This window comes from Pollachius pollachius (assembly GCF_949987615.1).
Source record: "Pollachius pollachius genome assembly, chromosome: 9".
Lineage (NCBI taxonomy): Eukaryota > Metazoa > Chordata > Actinopteri > Gadiformes > Gadidae > Pollachius > Pollachius pollachius.
Genome location: NC_136942.1, coordinates 13,717,562 through 13,742,316, shown reverse-complemented (window position 1 = coordinate 13,742,316; position 24,755 = coordinate 13,717,562). Strand labels below are relative to the sequence as shown.

At 43.1% G+C, this 24,755-nt stretch overlaps 1 protein-coding gene across 1 annotated transcript; it reads left to right on the top strand.

Annotated features, from left to right (window-relative positions):
- Window positions 1-2,433: 2,433 nt before the first annotated feature.
- Window positions 2,434-17,142, top strand: tspan33b (tetraspanin 33b; the record flags this gene model as incomplete). Its single annotated transcript, XM_079742981.1, has 8 exons — window positions 2,434-2,529; window positions 7,566-7,623; window positions 8,276-8,403; window positions 10,280-10,354; window positions 12,214-12,309; window positions 13,307-13,435; window positions 13,863-14,024; window positions 17,074-17,142. The coding sequence occupies 8 exons, from the start codon at window positions 2,434-2,436 to the stop codon at window positions 17,140-17,142; spliced, it is 813 nt and encodes a 270-aa protein (XP_079599107.1).
- Window positions 17,143-24,755: the final 7,613 nt, after the last annotated feature.

Genomic DNA, 24,755 nt, shown 5'->3' with positions numbered 1-24,755 from the left:
GGGCTGGGTTGGGCGCGGGGGGATTAGCTAGCACTTGGAGTTCCCCTCGGGGGTTTGGGAAATTGTGTCATATGAGAGATGCAAACCCTGACTAAATGGAGTTCCTTTTTTAGGTTCACAAAAAAACCAGCGGGACACTTTGCTCGCCTTTTGAGAAAGATGATTAATTTAAAACACAGTCCTGTCCCGATTGGACAATGAGGTTTGCACTGATAGGGTTTTCACAATGGGGTAAAAGTTGTAGTTGACCAATTTGACAACTGTCTATCTGGTGGTTTTAGCAGCAGAGTGTTTCTGTACTTGACCTGGCACCTTGCACCATTCCATCCTGGCTTTCCTTCACTGTTCCTTCTATGCAACATCACGAAAAAAGATAAAGACCAACAAACACATGACCTATTTCAGTCTTTGTACACAGTACTTTGTATTGGTATCATGAACTCAAATAAAATGAATAGAATCAATGGTGCGACACGTTTTATGCTAGTTATTTTACAGCGTCTTTGCATTGGTTTTATACGTCTGTGGCAGCAGACATTTCATTAACCTAGTTTCGGAAGTCTTTGGCGTATTTAATGAGGCAGTTAACTTTATCCAAATACAACAGAGTATGTGGATGAAATCTGGCTTTTGAGATGTACCTCACAAATATATTTTAAAGCATATATCTCTCACCACCTGCTCAGCTGTACAGAAAGTCATTGCTGCCTCGTCATTTTGTCTTTTGCTCTGCTTTTGAAGGTTACATTTTATAAATGCTTTTGAACTTTTAATAAACCACCAGTACACCAACCGGTCATTCTTCATGCATTACATTTTACAAAATTCCAAAGAGCAGATCACAGGAAATGTGATCAAAAAGATGAAAAATCTTGAGTGTTTAACAATGGTCAGGATTGAAACAGTTACCTAGAATCTGTGAATTCAAATTAGTAGCCAAGTCAATTGTATTCGTCTGGAATAGTGAGAACTTGGCAGATAATCTTTCAGACTCTTGACATTTCCTGTGCCCTGTTTGACAGCTGTCTCCTAGTATCTAGCGTTAAAAATAAATCAAGGGTGTGAAATCGTTTCCGGGGCAGACAGACGATGACATGTCACCTGAGGGACAAGCTGTGATTTTACAGGAGTGTTGGGATTGACCGGAAAACCCCACAGATTAAGGTATTCTTGCTGTCAAGAACAGTTCAGAGGCCTTCTGAATAAGGCACCTTTTTATTTTATTTCCTTTTCCACGGTCAAACACATTTGAGCGTACACCAGTAGTGCTGTTTACTCAATGAAATGACTCTCGTTCGAAACTGTGATATCTGAACGCAAAAATAGATCCTAGCCAGCCATACAATCTTGCCCTTTCTCTTTCACTCCTCTGTTCACCGTGATCGCTGGTTACGGTGATGGAGACGCTACACTTCAGCAGACAGACACTTCTGTCTAGACGGAGATGGGTTATTTTCTTGCTGGTCTTCATTTTACCACGCTATGTTTGTGTGGTGTCCATTTTGCACCGTTCATTAAATTGTGCGTTGCATTTTGTCGTCCAATTCCCATATTTCCCCACAAACAGAACGACTGAGCTCAACGATCAATAATACAGACATTGAAGGGTTTTCTCTGTGCTTTTGTTAACATCAGAAACGTCCTCAGAATATCTATTTCATGGCCGGCTCTCCCATCTTCGTATAATTCGACAATTTGCAACCAAGGTAAAATCTTCAATCCCCAATGATTGGACACTATGGGAGAAGTGCGGCACTTGTTGTTCCAGTGCGATGCTTTCAGGTTGTTTGTTTTCTCAAAGTTTACTTCGAATGGCGCGAGTGAACCCGACCATTACTCCCTCTACGACAACAGGGTCTCCTCCTGAGCTCCATGCACCACAGGGGCCCGCCGGACCCTCTGAGATCTAATGCTTTCCTTGTTCTCGGGCGTAGCAGGGAGAGGGGGGACAGAGTGAGAACGACCCGCTGAGGGGGAAGTAAAATAAATCTCTTCTGTGTGCACCTAAATGGGGGCTGTGGATAGAGCAGGGTTCAGCACAACAAGGGCCCCGGCACTCCAAAGCGAGCCCAGCAGACCTGTGGCCCTGGGGGGGGGGGGGCACCAGCCTGCAGTCACCAGACCCACAGGTCCTCTCTCTCTCTGCAACCCGACCCATGCTGTCACGCGACGGTTCTGGGCCCCCTCCACCGGCAACGTCAAAACTCTGCCCCCCTCACGCCCCCCCAGCCCACCAATGCAACACACCCCTCTCACTCTCTCTCTCTCTTTTAGGACGCCCGTCGCCCTTTGCAACCCAACCCCTCGACTTTTTTTTTCATTTTTTTTTTTACAGCAGCTGATTCCCACGGTGGCAAGGGAGAAACTGCTCCCGGTTGTAGATATTTACCGACAACTGAAAAAAAAACATTAAAAAAAAAACAATAGCTCAGCATGGACAGGATCCAGAACCTAAACCGCGCGGAAACCTTCTCCTACATCAACCCCTGGATTAGATACTTCCTCTTCTTCTTCAGCTTGTTGTTCTGGGTAAGCCGGCTCTCCAACCTTCCCGCAGAGTGATCTATTCCTAGAAGGGCAGACCACCTGAGTCAGTTAGCGACTCAGAGTCCAAGCCTGCCGTGGGGACCACCGTGCTGTGTTGTTCCAGTAAACGCGTTTATACTGACCACTCGGTCAAGAGAAAGAGGACTCTATCTTCCCATGCAGTCGCAAGCAGAGAAAGCTAAAGAAACCGTGTAAATAACCGTGTAAAAAAAATAAAGTAGCGGGGCTGCTATTTGGGGAGGGGGGGGACATTAGCCTCTCTGCTGCTGCGTGGAGGGCTGATTTACAACCGTAATACCCAGCCTTCGGCAACCGAGGCGCGGCCGTTGTTGTGGGAGTAGAGGTCCAGCAGTACTTATCTCCTCATTTCACTCCTCTCCCCCCCCCCCTATTTAAAACCAGCACATTTGACCAACCTGTGGGGCGTTTTGCTTGACTTCCTTGAATCCTTGTTCAATTGAATGAAAAAAGAAACGTCTCCCAAGTGGACCAGTGAAACTTTAAAGCCAGCAAAAACATTGTACTTGCAGAATATGCTGAATATGCTATTTATTTGACTTATGAAGTCAGTTAGAAAAGATTGTAAAGTCCACCGATGTGAATCAGTTCATTAGGAGTGGGTGTCAGTACAACCACTGGAACAGGATGAGGCGCTGAAGTTTGTCGGCAGTAATGCTCTCCCTCTCTCATACACAAACTCACACACACACACACACACACACACACACACACACACGAACACCAGTGCAGCCTGTCTTCCTACCCGTTTCCCACTTCAGTAATAATTTTCTGCTGTCAAGGAACAAACCCAAAGCCATTTATTTGACCACACCTCCATCTTATCCCGGCACACCCTATCTTCCCCCCCCCCCCCCCCCCCCCCGAGCACACGACAGCGATGCACACACACACTCCACGGCCGGGGGGTGGGGGAAGTCAGCACCCGTTGACCCTGGTCGTGTTGTGCTTGTTTAGCAGAGACAGGACCAGAAGCGGACGCTCCATCTATAATCCATTAGGCCCCTTTTGTCCCCCGTCCCTATGGCTCAACACAGTTGGCTTTCACCTCTCAGTATCTCTACCGCCATCCCTCTCTCTCTCGCTCTCTCTCTCTTTCTCTCTATCTCTTGCGCTCTCTCTCTTGCTCTCTCTCTTTCTATCTCTCTCTTGTGCACTCTCTCTTGCTCTCTCTCTCTCTCTCGCTCTCACACTAAATCTCTTTCGCTCTATCAAACCCTCTCCCACACACTCTATTCCTCTCTATCATGCTCTCTCTCCCTCTCCTCCTTTGTTGCGAAGCCTACAAAACATTGCTGAAATGTTTTCACTGTTTCTCGGCTCCTATCCTGGATGCTGCACTGACTTTGCACACATCAACTGCACATAACACACATGTGAACACATGGGGTACCGGTGTCATTACTCAAAAGCCCACTCCAGCCTTGTCAAGGAAGGATCATCAGGACAGCGGATGGATATTCTGAATGAATATGTCCGTCTGTCTGACGTTTGTTTATGTTAGTTTTTTCTCACCTCCTTCCACCTTAATAGATACCTTTGCTGCTATATTCAAATGCATACAATAGAAGTTACTAACAGTAAATTAGATATACGGCAACAATTACTAATGAAGACTGCAATACGTGCTTTTCCACTGCGGCTCTTTGCTTCACCTGCATCTCCTCTCTGTCTAGAGACCTCATTAGCGCTTCTCTTTGCCTCATCCTTTGCGTATATTAAGGGAATTGTCAACAGTCTGTTTGTGTTAGATATTGTGCAGGCTTTGCACTTTTGTGGCTGCCTACCGCATTGCCTGGAATGATGTTCTGAAAATCAGAACGAGCGCTAAGGCAGGATGAACCGGGCTCAGAGATCCACAAGACCTTTGCTGCAATGGACAAATTCTTGTGCCCTTTGCTTACTCACACTCTCTCTCTCTCTCTCTCTCTCTCTCTCTCTCACTCCATTTTTTCTATCAAGAAAATGGATTTTCTGTATCTTACACAAAGAAAGCCCTTGTGTTGCCCTGGTTTAATAATAAAGTAAATCTGAAAAAAAAAATGTTTGAAGTTCAACTTGATAGGCATGGCAGACTGGGAAAATGTCAGAAAGTTTCACTAAGCACAAGATGATAACGCACAAGCCTGAAAATACGCTATGGACTTTGTTCAAGACTCAATAAAACAATGAAAGAAAATACATGAAAATAAAATTTTGGAGAAATCATGAACTAGTCAAACGAAAGTTTGCACTTAGGTCATGAATTGGTTATTTATCATAGGGACAACACGTATTTCTTTGTTTCCTGTGCCCTAAAAGGCTCAGTTTGGAAAAAGCTTAAAGGGGCTTAAAGTGGGAACACAAATTGAATTGACATCTCTGGGATTCCTTTTATGTATGAAAGTACGCTAACATTACCAAAAAAAACTGTGCTTGATGTGGCTTAGCAAAAGTCAGTCTTAGCTTAAATGCATACCAGTTACACTTCATCTTGGGGACATGCTATGATGAGAAGCAAGAGTTCTTGAAACATTTTTACATAGCCTCTCAGCTTTGTAAAAAAAAAAAAAGCAAAGTTCCGAATAAAACTAATTTAAAAAAAGATGATGAAAACCTTAATGCAGTGGAAAAAGTTCCACACTATCCCCTAAGTATTTATCAGGAAGTGTACTCAAGAGGAAGTGTGGTTTAAAATGAAGTGCAATTACAGTGGAAGCTGACTTAATTTGAAGTGTACTTACATTTTAGGTGCACTTAAGATTAATTAATAATAATAATTACATATATAAAACATTCAACTTGGGAGTGCCTTTGATATTACTCAAGAACACTCTACAGGGAAGGTTTAAGGAAAGGAAACAGAGACCTAATTGGTGAGTAATTGAATAAGGTAGAGCTTTGAGGGCACTCATAAATGCTGAGATGGAGTCTCTTATGGGGAGTAGCAGTCAATGGCATGTCTTTGGTTTCAGCTTTTGAAAGGCTTGAAAAAAGATGAAGAGATCGTGAAAATAGAAAAATAAAAAGGGAATGGAAAAGAGGCAGAAAACGAGAAATAAGATTCATTTTTTTTAGGATTTTTTTCTGTCCACCTCGAGAATACTATTCTGAAATTGGATTTATCTTTCTCATTTGGGTCATTTTCTGCATATTTTAGGTTTTGATGCAGAGCAGCCTAGGCGGGACTGGATCTCAGGCCTCCTGCACTGATAACCAAGAGCTCTCTTCTGCGCCAACAAGCACCATTGTTGCTGCGGTTGTAGGTTATCATTTACAATACAATTCACATGAAATCGTTCGATTTCCAAAAGGACGTCATCATGTCAGGTTTCCATGGAGCCGAGACAAGGACATGAGGTTGTAGGAGGTTATAATTTATGTTAAATTATTGTGCTATCTTGCAACGATATGATCCATCCTCCGAGTCATATGTTTGTCTTTTCAAGGTGACCCAGTCTCCTTGAATCCTGGAGTGTTAGCAGCCCTACGTGTCATTTGTGGAAATGATTACCAAGTACCTCATAAAGATGAATTAGTATCTCACAATGATGACTCAAAATAATGACTTGCATATCTCATTTAGGCCTAGGCCAAATTATGTCCTTATCTAATCATTCTAAGATATATTATAATAAGATTACTCATAATTATAACAATAACAATATAATAAAAAAGTGTGAATTTTACAAAGGATGAAAGGAGAAATGAGCTTTCTTGTTTACATGCAAGTTCATGGGATGAATTTGCTATGGCTTGATTTATTTGCCCTAAAAATGTTTTGTTTTAGGCACCATGGTGCTATCCATGCTAAAATGGTATCCAAATATATTTAAATTTCACATTAAAATTACATTATTCTTAGGGCGTGTTTTCCCCCCATCTTCCCCTATTAGACAACCGTACACTTAAAAGGGTATAAGGCTTTGGTGTAGTCTCAGACTATGCAGCTTCCATTGAATTGCAAATGGTTTCACCCTAATTCCATGATGCACAAACAACCAGGGGTGGACTGGCCATTCAGAGATATGGGATAAATCTCTAACGGACGCAACGTCTGGCAAATAGCAATGTCTGGCCGGGTTAGGGTTAGGGGAGGAAACTGCAGAACCTATCCGACTGCAGCCGCACCAAAAAGAGCAGATCGCACTGAGCTCGGCCCGCGGTGCAAATCGTCAACATGATTTATTTAGGGCAAAGGCAATTCTGAAGTCAGGTCAAGTCAATTCTGCATATTGTACTCCATATATTTTGAAAAGATAACATTTACTTATATTAACAAGTGATCACTTTTATCGATAAGAATAATTGACATATAGGAAGACATTTGGTACTTTGCGAGGAAATGAAATGACTTGAGCCTTCATCTCTTAACCCAGAGCCTTCAGCCTAAGAGGCTTGAGAGCTTACCAATGAGCCATCTCAGCTGGCTACCTCTATTGAGAACTTCACCTCTTTATTCTCTTCAGTGGCCAACACAGCATTGTTTTTAGGGGCTTAAAAGTGTCCTCCATTAAAAGCCATAATTACCAGTACACTTAAATTTAAAGTGCCCTTCAATTTCCTATCTGTTACTCCCAAATTCGTGCTGGGAGTCAAGCACATTGAGCACTAGACTATAAAGTCAGGTCCACATTTCTTTCGTATACTATGTCATCTGTTTTCTAAAGATGATGTTAAAATAATTATAACTGATTAATTTAGGTACGATTCTGGCTTATGAAGACATTGAGAATCAAAGTTAGAACAGTTCTGCTGGGAGTCAAGCCCACTAACCACTACTCTAAAACTTCTTCGTAAGGGCTTTACAGTCTCACAGTCATTTAGCAAAATTAATATTATTTATGTTTTAATTCCCTAAAAAAATTAAAGAGATTACTTTTATCTAATCTTTTCCTTTCACCATGGTGGCCATGGTGCAAGTCCTATGGCACTCTAGATTTATGGAGTATTTTTAAATGTATCACATTATTTTCACATTCTTTTATCTGAGTCGTTTTCAAATTTAATTTTCTCTGCAGGTTTTCTCCTTGTTGATTGTCATGATAGGTGTGTATGCCAAGGTGCAGAAAGCAACAGGTATGTACAAAAAGGGAAATATTTGCTAATTTTAGATTGGAATTATTATAACTTAATTACACGGTGGAAGGTACAATTATACCCATTTACTCTCTTTTACTGTGCAATAGAAATGGATGGTCGTCGAAAAAGTGATCATCACATTGATGATTTAATCTCAAATCATAAGTGTGTTTTGTTGTTTTTAACCAACTGACACAAGAAGGGAGAAAGCAGGGTAAAATAGTTGCTGGGTCAATAGCCCTGGTATAGAGAAGACAGGGGATATCAAGGGAGAGAGTTAAAGAGCAAAGGAGTCACAGGCTTTCTGGCAAAAAGGAAAAACTATTGACAGCAAACAGTACCAAATCAATACAGACAGAGGGAGAGAGATAGAGAGGGAGAGAGAGGGGAAAAGGGAGAGAGGGAAAGAGGGAGATAGAGAGAGAGACAAATAGTGTGAATTAGAGGGATAACGAGAGAATAAAAGAGAGGGAGAAAGAGAGACAGAAAAAGAGAAGGAGACAGAGAGAAAGTGAAAAAGAGAGCGAGATGGAGGGAGAAAGAGATAGAAAGAGGGAGAGAGATGGAGTGAGAAAGAGAGCAGTGAAGTGGAAGTGGATAATGCACCTGGACCTGTGGGACATCTGTTGTTCTGCCTGTCTGTCTTCAGACACCGTGAGGGACACCTTCCTCATCGACCCGGCCATCGTGCTCATCGCGGTGGGGGTGGTCATGTTCTTCATCACCTTTTGCGGCTGCATCGGAGCTCTGCGGGACAACATCCGTCTCCTAAGAGCGGTAGGCTGGTCTGACCATAGTGGGGGTGAAACGGTACACTGAAGTCACGGTTCGGTTCATACCTCGGTTCAGACATCACGGTTCGGTACGAGTTCGGTACAATGAAGGGAAAAGAAAAAACAAAAATGCAGAAGGCAATTATTTTTTATGTCTCAGGTTGTACCACCTAGTGTCATACAGTCTCCTACTCCTACAGCCTGAACGGTGTAATCAGCACTCGAGTTGAGGGGGGATGAGGGGGGATGGCGTTTTTGGGGATAAAATAAGAGCGATGACAGTAGTCAAAATAAATAATAATATAATAATAATACTACTACTTAACTACTTAACTACTACTCTATAATAATAATTATCACACCGTTGGTCTCCCACCATATGCGCTGTTATCAGCACAAATGATCTGTCCCTAAAAGTTAAAATGCACCATCCCCCCCTGACTTTTTTTTACAACTCGACCGCTGGGTGTAATCAGTTAACAATGAGTACCCCACATCACCTCCAGACTCCATCCGTAACTTGTAAACAAAATAAGACAATGGCGCATTTCTACCGGAGGTCGCGGGTCGGTTCGGTGCGGCTCGGTGGAGTAGTGAAGGTGCGGTTCGGCGCAGCTCAGTTACGGCTCGCGTTTCCACCGCCGACAGTACCCTTATTGCATCGTGACCTCATAGCAGCCTGACACAGTGTAGGCTGCTAATAAATCCAAGGAGAAAGAAAAACACGCACAATGAAAAAAGATCAACAATCAGTCCCGCCAGAAAAACACGATTATGCGATCGCATAATTCAACGCATAATCAGCCAAAGTCCGCATATTCATGCGGGGGTCGCATTTTTTCAAATATGCCGCACTTTCACCGCATAAATTGCCGATTTCCGCGCAAAATATGCGGGGCTTGCATGATTTCATAATCCCCGCATTTTCGTTGCAAAAAAGTCACATATATCTTAGCAGAAAGTTGAAAAATGTTGCGTTTACTTCACACAAGAGCAGCCATTTCCCCCTGTTGCCATGGGAACGTTATGAAGTAACGTAATTACGCGATGTAAACGTCATCGAAAAGCTGCATTTTCCGCAAGTTCCCGCATTTTTTCGCAAGTTCCCGCAATTTTTGCAAGTTCCCGCAATATCATCGCATAAAATTGCATAAATATGCCGCATATTTCATCGCATTTTTTAAGAAAAATGCCGCATAATCAAGGATTTTTGGCCGCAACAATCACAAAAAAACGCCGCGTTTTTCTGGAGGGACTGAACAATGTAGGCCGTCCAAGAAGGACGGCAAACTTTTGTGTGACATTTTCTTCAATAAACGAAGCTTTCGCCGTTGTCCAGAAATACCTTGTGGATAATATGTTTGTTTATTATTATCCCCCTGTCTCACGGAAGTGCGATTCTGTCGACCAATCTTGGCGCCACCCTTTCAGGCTTCTCAGTACCCCCAGTACCCCAAGGGACGAGTACAGCGAGATGAGTACGGCTCAGTACGGGTCACGCCAACTTTTGAGGGTGGAAACGGGATCGCACCCTCCGGTGGAAACGCGCCATTAGTTGCCCCTGAAGAACTTGCGTATCTAAGATTAGTTCCGCATTACATTAATTTATTTGCACGCCAATTTTATTTAATTTTATACTGTGTATTCTCCGTGTAAATCCATGCGCCGAACCTTGACGTCCGTACCGATTTGGTTCAATACGAATACATGTATCGTTACACGCCTAGACCATAGTGACCCATCAACAGTGGGCCCCACCTCTGTTGCAGAAGCTCTCCTATGCCTTCTAAGGGGCACTTGTGTGTGTGTGTGACTGCAATATGATTCATTCTTTGTGTCTGAATCAATATCTGCGTACGCCCTCTCCCTGTCTCTTCCAGTTCTCCTTCAGTCTGACCCTGGTCTTCCTCACCCAGCTGTCAATAGCAGTCCTGGGGTTCTTTTACTCGGATCAGGTAGGACTACTCTGTATGATAGGGATCCTACTCGTCCCAGGATCAGGTAGGCCTACTCTGTATGTGAGGGATCCTACTCGTCCCAGGATCAGGTAGGCGTACTCTGTAAGATAGGGATTCTACTTATCCCAGGATCAGGTAGGCCTACTCTGTATGTGAGGGATCCTACTTTTCAAAAAAAAAAAATTAATTGCATGTTCAATGTATCAATGTCTAGTCAGAATTGTTACGTAGTGCTTGCGTGTGTGTTTCTGTGTGTGTGTGGGGGGGGGGGGATGTGTGTGTGTGTGTTTGTGTCAGTGTGTGAATGTGGCTCTGCGTGCGTGCGAGGAGACACACAAACAACCTACAAATCAATGACAAAATACCATTATTTTCCTCCAATGGCACAATAATATTCCCCAGTACGCCACAGAGAATGCCTCCACATAAAAAAAAAAGAATAAAACGAATAATAATAATGAATAAATAATAATAACACCAATGTGATGTGGGGGCACCAAGGTGGCGGCACCACTGCATCAGCCCCATGATGCCTCCAGTCCCTCCCAACCAGCAGCCCGCCCGCCCCCTGTGTATTGTGTCTTCCGTCCGGCCACCTGCTGCTAAACAGAGCAGCCTAACATCCCCTCCTGGCATCCTCTCCCCTCCGTGCTAAATGATTAAAACGCCGCCACGGCACTTCAAAGTGGAGCCAAGTTGTTCCATTTCCACAGCTACCCCCTTCAAGGATATCCGTGTTGCTAACGACATGTGGAGGCGGGGCATTGGCTGAGTGGCAGGAACGCACAGGCATTGGATGGGGGCAGCAATGGCGTACATTTATATATATATATTATATTGACGTGAGGGTCAGACGGGTTGGAGAGGAAAAAGTTCTGCCAGAGAGTGCTTAGGGACTCATAACACATTCCCTAGTTGGTACAACAAATTAAATATTATATTAGTTTTGTAGGGGTTTGAACTTACCACACTTGCTTATTCTATCTGTAGCTAGTTTAATGTGGACTAGAAAGGATAACTCAAAAAGCAACTTTATTTTTAAACTTTTTTTGGTAGCAACAGCAGCAACACACGCCAGTGTAGCCTATGCTAAGCTTTAGTATTGCTCCCCATCGCCCTCCATGTTTTAATGTAAAGATGTGAGCCCTGCAAGAGCTAATGGATGTCCTCCACTTAAGAGAAACCCCCAGTGGATACAGCTTATCCCTATCTCACAAGACTGCCTTATGGAACACTACTGTTCGGAAAATTCTTTAATTATCGAACTCCATGCTGTGTTAGGAGGAGATAAAAAACTTAATTTGAGGGTTACTTCAACTGACATGGCCGGGGTAGTAAAGAACGGCGGATACTTTTATTCAAGGGGTTCCTTAACAGCACTTGCCGAAGAGGGTTAGCCCCCACTCGGCGCCTCGATAGCTGTACCTCAAACTTGTTTATGATTGGCAGATTCCATCTGCTGTCTCAGGTGTAGTGAATTTATATGACTTCATTATTTAAATCTGGAGAGATTCTAATCGGCTGTAACTCAACATATGACCTAAAATAGCAGTGTGTGTCTGTGTGTGTGTGTGTGTGTGTGTGTTCAGGGGTGAGTGCAGTGGAAGTGTGCACTGTGTGTTTGAATGGATCTCTTGGGGGAAGCGGGGGGTAGGGGGGGCGTAGGTTGTTTCATTACTCTTTTTAAAGTCAACATTATGGAAGCCATCATGGTGAATCAGGACGCTCCGGCTGTAATCCAGAGCTCGCCTTGTTGAGACAAGTCCCTGGGGTCCACTCACTTCGTATTAACATCTTACAATAAGCCCCTCAAACCCGTACTGATGGAAATACCCTCTGTTCCCCTTCTGCCAAAGACGCGGCATGCTGTGGGGAAATTTGTGAAGAAGGCCATAGTGCACTACAGAGATGACTTGGATCTACAGAACCTGATGGATTACATACAGAAAGAGGTGCTCCAGTTGCCTTAGCAAGCCTGCAGACATATTTCGTATCTGTTTGTGTGTGTTTGTGTGTTGTGTGTGTGTGTGTGTGTGTGTGTGTGTGTGTGTGTGTGTGTGTGTGTGTGTGTGTGTGTGTGTGTGTGTGTGTGTGTGTGTACACTGATATAAGGATCACAGAGTCGCTCACCAGCTTCCACAGAAGACTCAAGACTCCCCTGTTCAGAGTTCACCTCGACTCTACATAGCCACACCGTCCCACCCCGCCTACTTGTTGTATGTTGTACGTCCTGCTACTTAATGTACACACTTAACAATGTATGTCGTATTCAGTGATACTACTTGGTTATGTCACATCTTATCCTGGCTATCTTTGTTGCTGCTAAATGACGAAATGTAAAATATAAATGTATTGCCTATATGCCATACAGGCACTTGAAAATATTTCTTAGCATTGTGTAGAGTTTTTTCCTAGCTACTCCTGTTGTTTACGGGCAATGGATTAACCTACCAATTGTAAGTGCTTGGCACTTGTTTCTACTAATATTTTTACTGTACCAACAGCAATTTATTGTTTCTCTTTCTTCTGGCAAATGTACTTATTGTAAGACGCTTTGGATAGAGGCGTCTGCTAAATGCCCTAATTTCTGTGTAAATGTGTATCTGTGTGTGTGTGTGTGTGTGTGTGTGTGTGTGTGTATGTGTGTGTGTGTGTGTGTGTGTGTGTGTGTGTGTGTGTGTGTGTTTGTGTGTTTGTGTAGGTTGGCCCCTATTAGGAATTTCGATGTGAGCATCTATAAATAGCACGGTAGTTCCTTCTTTCAGGCTCTCTTCATGTGACTTCCGTCTGTCATCTACTCACAAATGGGACTTCCCCCTTTGGAAACAGCCCCCCCATAATGTACAGAACACTGTGCAACATGTCTCTTAATGTATACTTCCTCTCCTTTGATCCTCGTGTAATATTCATTTGTTTGTGTGTTTCTGTGTGTGTGTGTGTGTGTGTTAGTTTAAATGCTGCGGGTGGAACGACTACACCGACTGGTCGTGGAACCTCTACTTCAACTGTACAGAGGGAAACCCGAGCACGGAGCGCTGTGCTGTGCCCTTCTCCTGCTGCACCCCCATCCCAGGAGAGGTCGGTCACTCGGACGGACACATACACACGCACACACACACACACACCGCATTGTAGAGTGTAGGGTCATGCCCTGTTTATCGCCGATGAATGTTGGAAGACTCTTTGGAGAACCTTGATTATTTCACAGGCGCACAGAGAGGAGTAGAATACTAAAGGCGACGTGTTGGGCTCGCTCTGCGCTCATATTGACTTTATTACCTGTTGGAATTGGTGTGTGTCGTAGGTGCGGCGGGGGGGGTAATTGGCCATAACACGAGCGGAGGCTATGTTCTGACCTATGGACTTACAACTCTCACGGTTGAGACGTGAAATGTTTTATTGTAACCCGAAAGTCATGGATGCCGTGATGGTATTGTGCAGTGATGAATTAGATCATGGAAATGAGTTGGCTGAATAGCATAACAGATGCTTTCCTTGCTCGCAGGCCGTCATCAACACCATGTGTGGCTTCGGCGTCCAGGCGCAGAACTCCTTGGAGGCCGATAAGTCCATCTACTCCGTCGGCTGTGCAGACAGAGCCGTGGTTTGGATCGAGTCCCACCTGCTGCTGGTGGGAGCTCTTACCCTGGGTCTAGCCCTCCCCCAGGTAACTCCATCCCAGCCCAACTCCATTGATATGTGAGGTGCAGCTTCACTGTCGGTGTGTCACAAACATTCAAATTCCAAAGCAAACCTCAAGGTTGCCGGTTTAAAGCTGTAAGATGAGAAATAGAACATGAAGGACAGAGGGCCCTGAATCAATACAGGAGCTAGCCGTGAAATAATACAAATAGGACTACATGTGTAGACACTGTAGAAATCAAGCGCAAGCATAAAGCGTGGCGTAAAATATGTACATTTAAGATGTCAAGGATGGAGCGCAAATCCCCTGTTGGAAGCATGATGCAACATCACTGGCTGAAAGTTTGGAGGGTTCAGACCGCTCTGTTAAAGAATTTATGAGTCTGAGAGTATCTGGAAGGTTGGACGAATTTGAACCGAACGGACTGAGACCCGTTGGACGATATAAAGTGCCGGTCAGCTTGTGAAACAGAACCCTGTCTACATTGTATTAGTGAGCCGAGCCACTGAGAGATGTATGAAAACATGACAGATTAAAGGCACGTGGGATGCGGTTGTTGTTCTCGGTGCAAGTCAAAACTCAAGGTGCTGAGCTTGGGATAAGTTGGACCTTTCCTACCAAAGGTAATTTCTTGCGTGTGTGTGTGAGAACAGGACACGCAGGGGCTTTATCTGCAGGGTCTGGATGATGTTGGTGTCTGCTGATCAAATGCAGGCCTTGTTTTCTAGAAACATCCTAGCGTCCTTTGATGGTTGGATTAAAAATATCGCTAAGATGATTTATCTGATCTGATCAGTAGGAGCCCCAAAGGAATCCAAATTAAATTGAATTGGTCTGTGTTAGTCGATGATGGTAATAATGTTCCCAGTCTGGTTAATAAAATGCAGGCATGCTTTCAAAATATCTGAAAGAGCTCTTTCTACTCTTTAAAAACACATGAACAAAGATCATAAGCCATCAAGGTGGTTCGTTGGTGATGAATAGCAGTATAATTGGTATTTACAAAACGTTTATTTTTTTATGTATTCTATTGAGAGGTTTTTCAATTATTCATAACATTCATAAAGAGACACGTTAACACGAAAACAGGAACAAAGGAAAAAACATAAAGAGAAAAATGAAAAATAGCTGCCAACCCAGATGTGAGGTATCATTTGTGGCATGTTTACTAATAACAGTAATTTCCAACAGACACATTGTAAATCCATTAAAAAAACATCTAAATCATCAAGAGCAGGTGTCACATATTGTAGTGTTGCTGCTTTGTGTTATTCACGTTCTTTTGGTCCCCAAATGTTAGGAATTTGTTCCCTGTGTTGATTTGATTAAATGTTGTTGTTCCATCGGAACAACATCTCATTACGCAAGTTCTTTTGAACGATGTGCTGAGTCAGATTTCCATTCTTCAAGAATGAGCTTTTTAGCCGCCGCCGCCAGACACAAGCCCAAAGTCTCCTTCCAGCGTCCAAAGATGGTTAAGGTCAGGCTGGATGTCTCTGTTGTAGGCGACAGCTGCTCTTATTTTACCTATTTTCCTTCAGCATTTACCTTGTGCTTGCTTGCCATTTTCATTTAAGAGGCTCTAATCTTATCCATCTTTTCGCCAGAAAGGCTTCCCTTTTTTTTTTTTTGCTTTAACAGCCTTCTGCGTAACTGAGAACCCCCAGTGGCCCTTAATGACATAGTTTACAGCCGGTAAGACCGACACATGGCCCATACCGAGATTCCGCCCAATTGTCTCTGTAGCCATCGACCTATCGGTGCACCCCGTGGCCTTAGCTCTCACCTGACACACAGAGTGTCAGCCAGCCCAGTGAGATACCGCAAGCGTCAGTCAGCACCGACCTGCCCCTTGCCTCCCAGCTCCCAGTTCAGACTAGGACCTCGGCAGTCACTTGGGTACCACTGTTCAGGGAAGCACCCCAAAACCTCTTCAGCAACTTCATAGATTCGAGTCCTACTAAACATTATTGAATATTTTACAGAGACATTCGATGAGGGACGATGTGTTATAACGCCTGCAACATTTTGTGTTCACATTCGCCGTATATGTGTTCATAATTAATTCATCACAGCTCATCCACTCCCAGAGCAAACAGTTGGTGCAATAGCTCGCTCTCTGCTTGTACTATCTCATCTTTCTTTTATTGCAAGTCATTGATTCATTTGTGATTGGCCAGTGAGGGCAGCGGGGAGCGTCCACTGAATATGTGTGCGTGCTGTAACCGAGCACTACCTCCGAGGAGTCTCCTGCTCTTCCCATGCAGCTTTGGGCCCTTATGAAATGCAGTCATCCTTCATCATATCCTGCTGATTGGAACCCCTAGAATACTGATGGGAGAGAGAGAGAGAGAGAGAGAGAGAGAGAGAGACGGTAAATTACCCACAAGCCCCTGTCAAAATAATCACACTACAATAGCAATCGCTTTGATGTTGAGTAAGTCGGATGGGTAGGCTCTTCACATCTTCTATTGCTTCATCATCAACTTTACGTGGAAACGGAAATACACTCTTCACAAGAATGTAAAGAGAATGGAGCTCTCGTTAATCAGACATCCAGCTTCAGGTTCCATTTTCCGACCAACCTCCAATTTAAAATGTTGTCAAGGCTTGAGAAATAAACACATTTACTGTAAATGGGCTGCTCTCTGTGACAAATTGCATTTTGTACATTTCGGATAGGCCTCTGGTATACTGTGCGGAAGCGAAACCAACAGTAATATAAAAGGAAACAATTGACAACTTATGTAAATTCCTGCTCTAAATAGAATCCAATCATTCTTGCACACTTTATAGGTTCACAATACTTTGGCAGTACCAAATCACACTTTGATACACCAAAAATAAGACAATATGACACCCCATAACTTGATATGGTAAAAATAAACTGAATTATTATTTTGCATTACTATTGTATTACTGTATTATTATTGTACTTATTATCGTATTTGTGTTTTCGTTGCGCAAGAATCGCAGCCCGACCTGAGCAAACCCATTTTAAAAAAAGATGCTAGATTCTTAGTACAAACCATTGATTTGCGTGTTTTCTGCCATGCCGTCTTCCCACCCTCAGATCGCAGGCATCGTGCTGTCCCAGATTCTGATCACCCAGATCCAGGACGAGATCAGCGCTGTGTTGTGAGGCCCCGCCCCCGGACACGGGGGAGGAAGCGGGATGAAGGGAGGAGCGCAGACCTGACAGCAACCGGTGACATCTGTAGAGGAAGTCTTGTTTTCCCCCGTCACCCCCATCGCTAACCACTCTCTAGTACGATCTCTCCTTGTTTATTGTGCTGTTGCCGTGGGGACACCGGATGGTACGGGTCATGAGCAGAGGGAAGAAGCTACAACCGTGAGTCCAAAGAGCGGTGAAAATGTTTGACTTTATTGATTTGGTATTGGTATTTGGTATCGATTGGTTTCCATTGTATTTTCATAACTTTTTACCTGGAAAGTATTTTATCGTTCATGTGATTTATTTGAGCGGCACACATTTGTTCTTTTAAGAAATACGTTTTTTTGAAATATTGTGTTTTGTGGTTATTAACATCCTAGCATTAAAGTGGACACAGTACAGGTACATTTATTTTTGTCAGAGCATTTTCATTCATTGTTTGTGGAATTCCGAATGTCTTACCGTAGCTTAAAGAGGTATTAAAAATGCAATGGGCAACATGGGGTTTGTTTGATTACATATTTCGCTGCATAGACCAGCTGTCATCCAGCAAACCTTCCTTCATAGTAATTAATGCGGGGAATGTAGATGCCTTCGGGAAGGGGATGGGGTTGGAATGTGCAATGTTGCATCCTAGCCGTGGAGTGCTCTCTGGATCAGAAAACTGGTGAGTGGAGAGTTATCTCTCTGAGCATCTCTTTCCGTCAGCAGACACCTGCAGGAGAGGGAGAGAACACAGAGATCAATAGACATCTTTCAATCCTTCCCCTGTCAGGCCTTATACAGGGGAGAACAGAAAAAAAACAATCAATATGCAAGGCTACTATAATAATATACCGGTACTACTAATTAATATATATATACAGATCATTGAAGATAGTCGGAGTGAGAGTATGGCTGCGTGCGATTGGCAGGATGTATTAATGTGTGTGTGTGTGTGTGTGTGTGTGTGTGTGTTTGTGTGTGTGTGTGTGTGTGTGTGTGTGTGTGCTTGTGTGTGTGTCTGCAGGTGCACAATGCCTCTCCGAGCTTAACAAACCTTGAAGCGTATGATGGGAGCCAGTAAATGGAAAACAAAATTAGAAAAAGAAGAAAATATTGCAAATAGGCCCTCTCCCATTCCCTTTAGCGCTTTAGGACATGCCTTGCATTCTGTATGTACACTTAGGGGAATCGTTTCCCCTCGACACACAATACCTGGATTCCACCAGCTTCCAAGATACAGATCCATAATTCATATTTTGGTTTGTTGCATGTGTGTATATGTGTGTATGTATGTGTGTATATGTGTGTATGTATGTGTGTATATGTGTGTGTATATGTGTGTGTGTGTGTGTGTGTGTATACTGATGGGTCTGAAGGGCTCTAGTTTCCATTATGCAACACAACCTTTTTCAACGATGCCCCAACGTCTAGGCTGTCGATGTACAAGCAGGTTGAAACTGCACAGCAAATAAACATAAGTTTGACATCAAGGATCTCAACGCACACAAAACCCAAGCACGTGTTAGCACCACCCCGAACAGAGGTGGTGCACCATCATTATATATACATGTGTTAACACCACCTCGACAGAGGAGCGGTTAAAAAAAACTGCAAAGCACACAGCTTGTCTTCTCCCCTCCCCCGTCCATCCAGGCCCCCTTTTTCCATCAGGCGGTATCGTAGGGGCTGCAGCAGCGCCACGGCGCGGCTGTAGTCGCCCTGGTCGTACTCCGCCATGGCCTGGCTCATGGGGCCGCCCGACGCCTTGGAGGGCAGGTGGCGGTCCCCTTGGTCTCTGTCGAGGGGTTTGGTTGCCATCCGATATGGATCTTTTTTATTAAAAGGGTATTTATTTGACTTGAGCGACATATGCAAACATATAATGAATAAATAAATGTATCACTTTAATTAACAGTGATAGAATATGATGATAAATATATACATGTGCTGGAAAGGTACATTTGACTCAAAGACAATGACTTCGCTAATAAATGTATGTATGTTAGAAATCTTTTTGGTCAAATATGCAATTATATGCATATGCAAATATATTGTTGGATGAGACCCCCGTACTGCCACGTAACTTAGTCACCCAGTCTGAATGGTCTTCTCTTTTTACGAGAGATCTACGTTACTTAAGTTAAGATAGGCAATAGATATAGCTAATACTTGATTTGATTCGTGAACATTGTTCTGAGAGTAATATGTATTATATATGTAACCCGGGCCGTGGCCAGGGTTTAGAAATGTGTGTAGTCCTTTTTTATTTCATATATGTACAGATTTATGGACTGTAACACAACATTGGCTGCTATATACTACTCATAAACGCAATATCAGTGTCTGAATTTTGACCAAACTGCCTTTATTTAGGATATATGAAACGTGCCACATAATGTGCTGTTATGCTTTAAATGTCAGAGAAGTTTAACCCTATCTCACCAACAAAAAAATCCACTGCTGCCCAGATGGAGCTCCACGCACCCACAGACACACACCGAGGTGTTATACTATAAGTGTCCGAGAAACATAAACTTCTCTTGGACACAGACCAAAGTCCACCACTGTCCAGACAGATTACCACACACCTCACTGCCCGTGTCAAGGTGTATACGAAAATACACTTTGACGTCACCGAAGAACACTGTTGGGGAATTTACTTCAAAAGAGTAATGCATTATTTATTACTTGTTACTGTCATTTCAAAGTAATTAGTTACATTACAACACTACTGTCTTTGAATTGTAAGGCATTACACTACTTTTACATTACTTTTGCATTACTTTCACCAAAATAACAGGAAATATGAGAACCGAGCGAAAAGACTACAACCAGTCCCCCTGGACTCCGCTGCTGCCGTGATCTTCTCCTCTAGCAGTAAGAGGAAGGAACATTTGCGCAGATTATTTTCTCCTCTGCGAATCTCGCAGTGTTGGCGAATTTGTATAAAAACAACACACAAGTTCATTTTGGGTTCAAAATGCCTTGTAACGCGCGTTACTGAGATTTGTACTGAGTAAAATATAAAAAAATGCCTTACATTACCACGTTACAGCAAAAAGTAATGCTTTACTGTAATGCATTACTTTTGTAACGCGTTACTCCCAACACTGCCAAAGAACGTCACTGAGTTTGGAGCAGAGAAGAATGTTCACAAACTGGTTGACAGAGATTGTGCTCCATTTTTTTCTAAACAAAGGTCTTATTTTAGTAACGGTGACAAAATGGCATACATTACTGTGATACTTGATCAAATAAGACATATAACCATGTTTAAAACAATATAACGATTTTGGGTTCACAGCCCTTTTAATGTCATTGTGTGATTAGTTGCTTTATTGACTGATTTTAATTGACTGGTTATAGCCCTGGGCAGAAGTATAGCTTAGTGTTAGTAGGCAAACAACCCGCGATGCATTGCACTGCCGTGATTTACTATTCCATGCAATGTTATATTTATTATCATAGTACATATGCTGCATTTACATATAGCGATAAACTGTTAATGTTGATCTTTGGGCTAAATATTCCATGAAGTTGTTAAGCAATTTAAGATTATCCCTATTTAAAGATACCTCCTCCCAAAGCTGCAATTAAATATATGATAAGTGAAATTAAAACTCAAAGTGGATTATGTAAAACGTTTAAATGTTTCATCACACCAAAGGCAACTATAGTAAGCCATGGTATATATGGTATTAATCTGGGATCCAGCAGTCTAACTTTGCTATAGCAGAACTTCTAAGGGTGGAAAAAACCAAGGAACCAAAGACTGAGAGATGTAGAGTTACACTTTGTTTTTTCTCTTTCGTTATCGGCATATTCTTTCGAAAAGAGAAACTCATACGCATGAATGAGTGAGGCTTCAGAAGGGAATTTTAATAAGCGTATTTCTATAAAGTGTTGTTTGAAACCTTAATACTATTTTTTCTATGGGTGTCGGTGTCTGAAAAATACACTTTTTTTAAGTGTGTAAAAAGTTTCTGTTTGCTCAAAGCCAATTACGCACTTCCCCACCAAGATCCAAGCAAACAAATACAACGAATAAAGTGAAACGCCCTTTTGAACGATTTGACTTTATATCAGTCTGATTTGTGAGTTTAAGTATGTAGTAGTATGGTTTAAGCATATTATAAAATTCCGTTTAATAAAGGCAGTCCGTCTATTAGCAACCTGCTATTACACGATGACTCTAAAAATATCCTACTCTTTTTTGGGTTTCCCTGGATGGCCCACGTTTCGCCCACAGACTAATTTCCCTGAAATCGTCCGTACCAAACACATTACATAACATACTAAGCTTAATTCTCTTGGAGTCTTGTCGCTGTGGGAAACAGAACAGGACCGCTGAGGGCCGGGGGACTGTGGTCAGCGTGTCAGAACACGTTTGAAGCCTCGAGACGAACGCCAACATGGGCAGCGGCTGAGAGCCAAATGCCTGCCTCTCAGACATGGTAGGTAGGGGGGGTCCAGGGCCTGGACTAGGAGGTTCTTTTTTCCTTAATCTGAAGGGAGCCTCAATCACACGCCAGCACTCTTTCTTGTCTTCGGCGTGGAGGCTGAAACCAGGCCAGTTAGCTAAAGGGTGGGGGTTTCGGCGGAGAAGGGCAGATGATGGAGCCCCTCCAGCAGGTGACAGGAGACCCCTTGAGGAAGTGGACCCTAGTAAATTGCGTGGCCTGGACCAATGTGTGTGTGTGTGAAGGACCGCCATCAGTCCTTCACACATACACACCTGCACCAGAAACCATGACAACCAGGTTCAACTGGATGCCTTAAGGTGGACTGTTTAACCTGGTTTAACCAGTTACGTCTTATTTGTCAGACAATAACCAGGTTTAACAGGATGCCTTAAGGTGGACTGTTTAACAAGGTTTAACCCGTTACACCTGGTTAACAGATGATAACCAGGTTTAACAGTAGGCTTGGAAGTAGGACAGAAAGAACAGAGAATTCTCCAGTGTGTCTTTTCTCTAAAGGGCCCCTGGGAGACCCAGTGGAGACTGGGGCCTCACCCTCCATCTGCAGTCTGTAGATCAGAGAGCAGGCATCAACCGTGTCCAACATGCCTCCAGTAGATTTACAGCCTCTGGACACCTGACATGGATAAAAGGCCATGTGAGCCTCCAACCACAAATAACACACTCTGTACGTATACTAAAACCTGCACATTGTGGCATTTACCAAGGAAAATAACTGTCCTGAAAAATTCAAGAGGCAAGTTGACATGTGGGCGGAGCGCATATGAGTGCATAGCCACAAAATAATGAAATGTTCCTGGAGGATTTTGAAAAAAAAGGACATGGGCAGGACTACCATCTGTCCATGGCTCTATTTTAAGACAACGGCCAGATTAAATAATCATGACAGACCACAGCAAACAGAATGTTCATGCCTCTTACATGTGCACTCTTAACATGCACTTGACCCACACACATGCAGGGCAGGTTTACACAAGTCTTCATGCGGCAGTTAGATTCATTCTTTAGACAGGGAACGGTGGAAACTATACCGCTATTGGCCTTGCTACCTTGTTCTCAGTGCAGCTCCATATAGTCTCCCTGTTAAGAGAGAGAGAAAGAAAGAAGTGAGGGATAAATCAACAATAACATACACGGCACGTCCCTTTAAAATAAGTTGAATCTGTTGTAAATGTATGCTGTCTCTTTGAACTGACTAATGGCAAACAGGGCCAATCCGAAATAGACCCTGCCATGCAATTGACTGCAAGTTGTTTGCTTGACTGAACAAACTCATTATATTTATTACCTTCTTCATAAAGTACAACGCCCAGTGCCAGTAGTTATGACAGGCCAGCATGTCACATCCCTGGACAAATAAGCAAATAAATATCTCTGATGAATAACTTTTCCAAACTTAGGGACACTTTGGAGACCTTCCTGACAAATTGTTGTTTAATTGTGTCATCATGAGGATCTATTCGGCGAGGAGGTGAGGCATAGGAAGTATTAGAAGAAGGAAGTGATGGACAAAGGATAGGGCGGGGAACACACCTGCCAGTCCGTCTCGGCGGTCTCCAGGAAACTTGTCCACCTTGACCTTCATCTCATGAACGTGGGCGCATAGTGGCGAAGGTGAACCTGTATATAATATATATATAGTATACACTGTATACAATACTTGATGTATACACAATATTGTATACACCAAATGGTCAAGAAATAACTTTTGAGGGTGGATTATTTATTGTATACAATTATTGTATAAACCAAGCTTCGATCCTCCTCGCCAGACTCTTGGGAGGGGAGAGATGAGACATCTTTCCATCTAGTCCGTTAGCAGAAACCTTCATTAAAATCCATTTACAATTGAGGCTGAGAACATTCAAGGCTGAGAACATTCAAGGCTGACGACCAGTAGTGACTACAAAGAAAACAAAACCCTGCACTAGCAACAACAAAAGTTTAAAAAAGAGGTCAAAACTGGACACAAAATCTTTAGGTGTCAGAAGCGCTGGCAAATGCAGGGAAAAGAGACAAAGAAGTGGACTACAGGAAAACAGTGGCAATTTAATAAATGATTCAAGTTTGCCATCTCATCAGGCAGGCCATTATTCCCGAGTGTAGATGTGCTTCTTACCAATTGACTCGACCTAACTTTTCTAATGCTGACTGACAGAAATGGCCCCACCAGAATAACAACGCCAATGAATGTTCCGACCAAAGTAGTGCGAGTGAGCAGCCCATTGTGCAACCTCAACCCCAAATAAATTACTTTAGGATTCATTATTTCATCCAGAGATAAGGTAAATGTCAACTAATTACAGAAAAATATAAGGGGAACTTTCTCTGCTCAGGCATAGTAATGAGTCTGTAACAGGTATCTTAGAACAAACACGATCACAAAATATAATCGCGTAACACAATGTTTATGTGATTCAAATGCGCCTCCACAATTTATGACATAGAGGTGTATCCAGGCCCGCCGCTCCCTATACGCAGAGGACGCAGAGTGCGTAGGGCACCAAGTACCTGGGGGGGGGGCACCAAAAATTATGGTTTGTAAAAAAAATAGAAAAATAAAAAGAATTATTACATTATTGAATTTAAAAAATATATAAATTAGTTATGAAGAGGCCCACCGTTGTTTTTTCTTAATTGCATAACCTATCACTCAATTTCGGCAATTATATGTTTTTACCTAATATATAAAACGAGGCTCCCCTTCCCCCCTCGCGTAGGGCACCGAAACGGCCAGCAGCGGCCCTGGGTGTATCGATGTATTATTTTTGGGTCGACGTTGCCTAAGGCAACACAACGCTGATTGAGCGGATGAGAGTGGATGAGTGATGATAGCCGTGCTTTTATTTAAAGCGAGTCAATATGATGATGACATTACAATCGATCTGCTCGAGGTGCATGGTCCACGCCCTTCGTATCCCCACTGGCGTGTACATCACACTGAGCACCATCAGGTGCGCTTTGGATTTTTGGACTAAATTCTGCATAATACGTAACTCTTTGCCGATACATATATTGAGCTTCACGAACTGGAGAGAGTCTACAGGACACGGTCAGTATATCCCTGGACAAATTTTCAGAACAACACGCTAAACTGAACCGAGCCGATGGCTC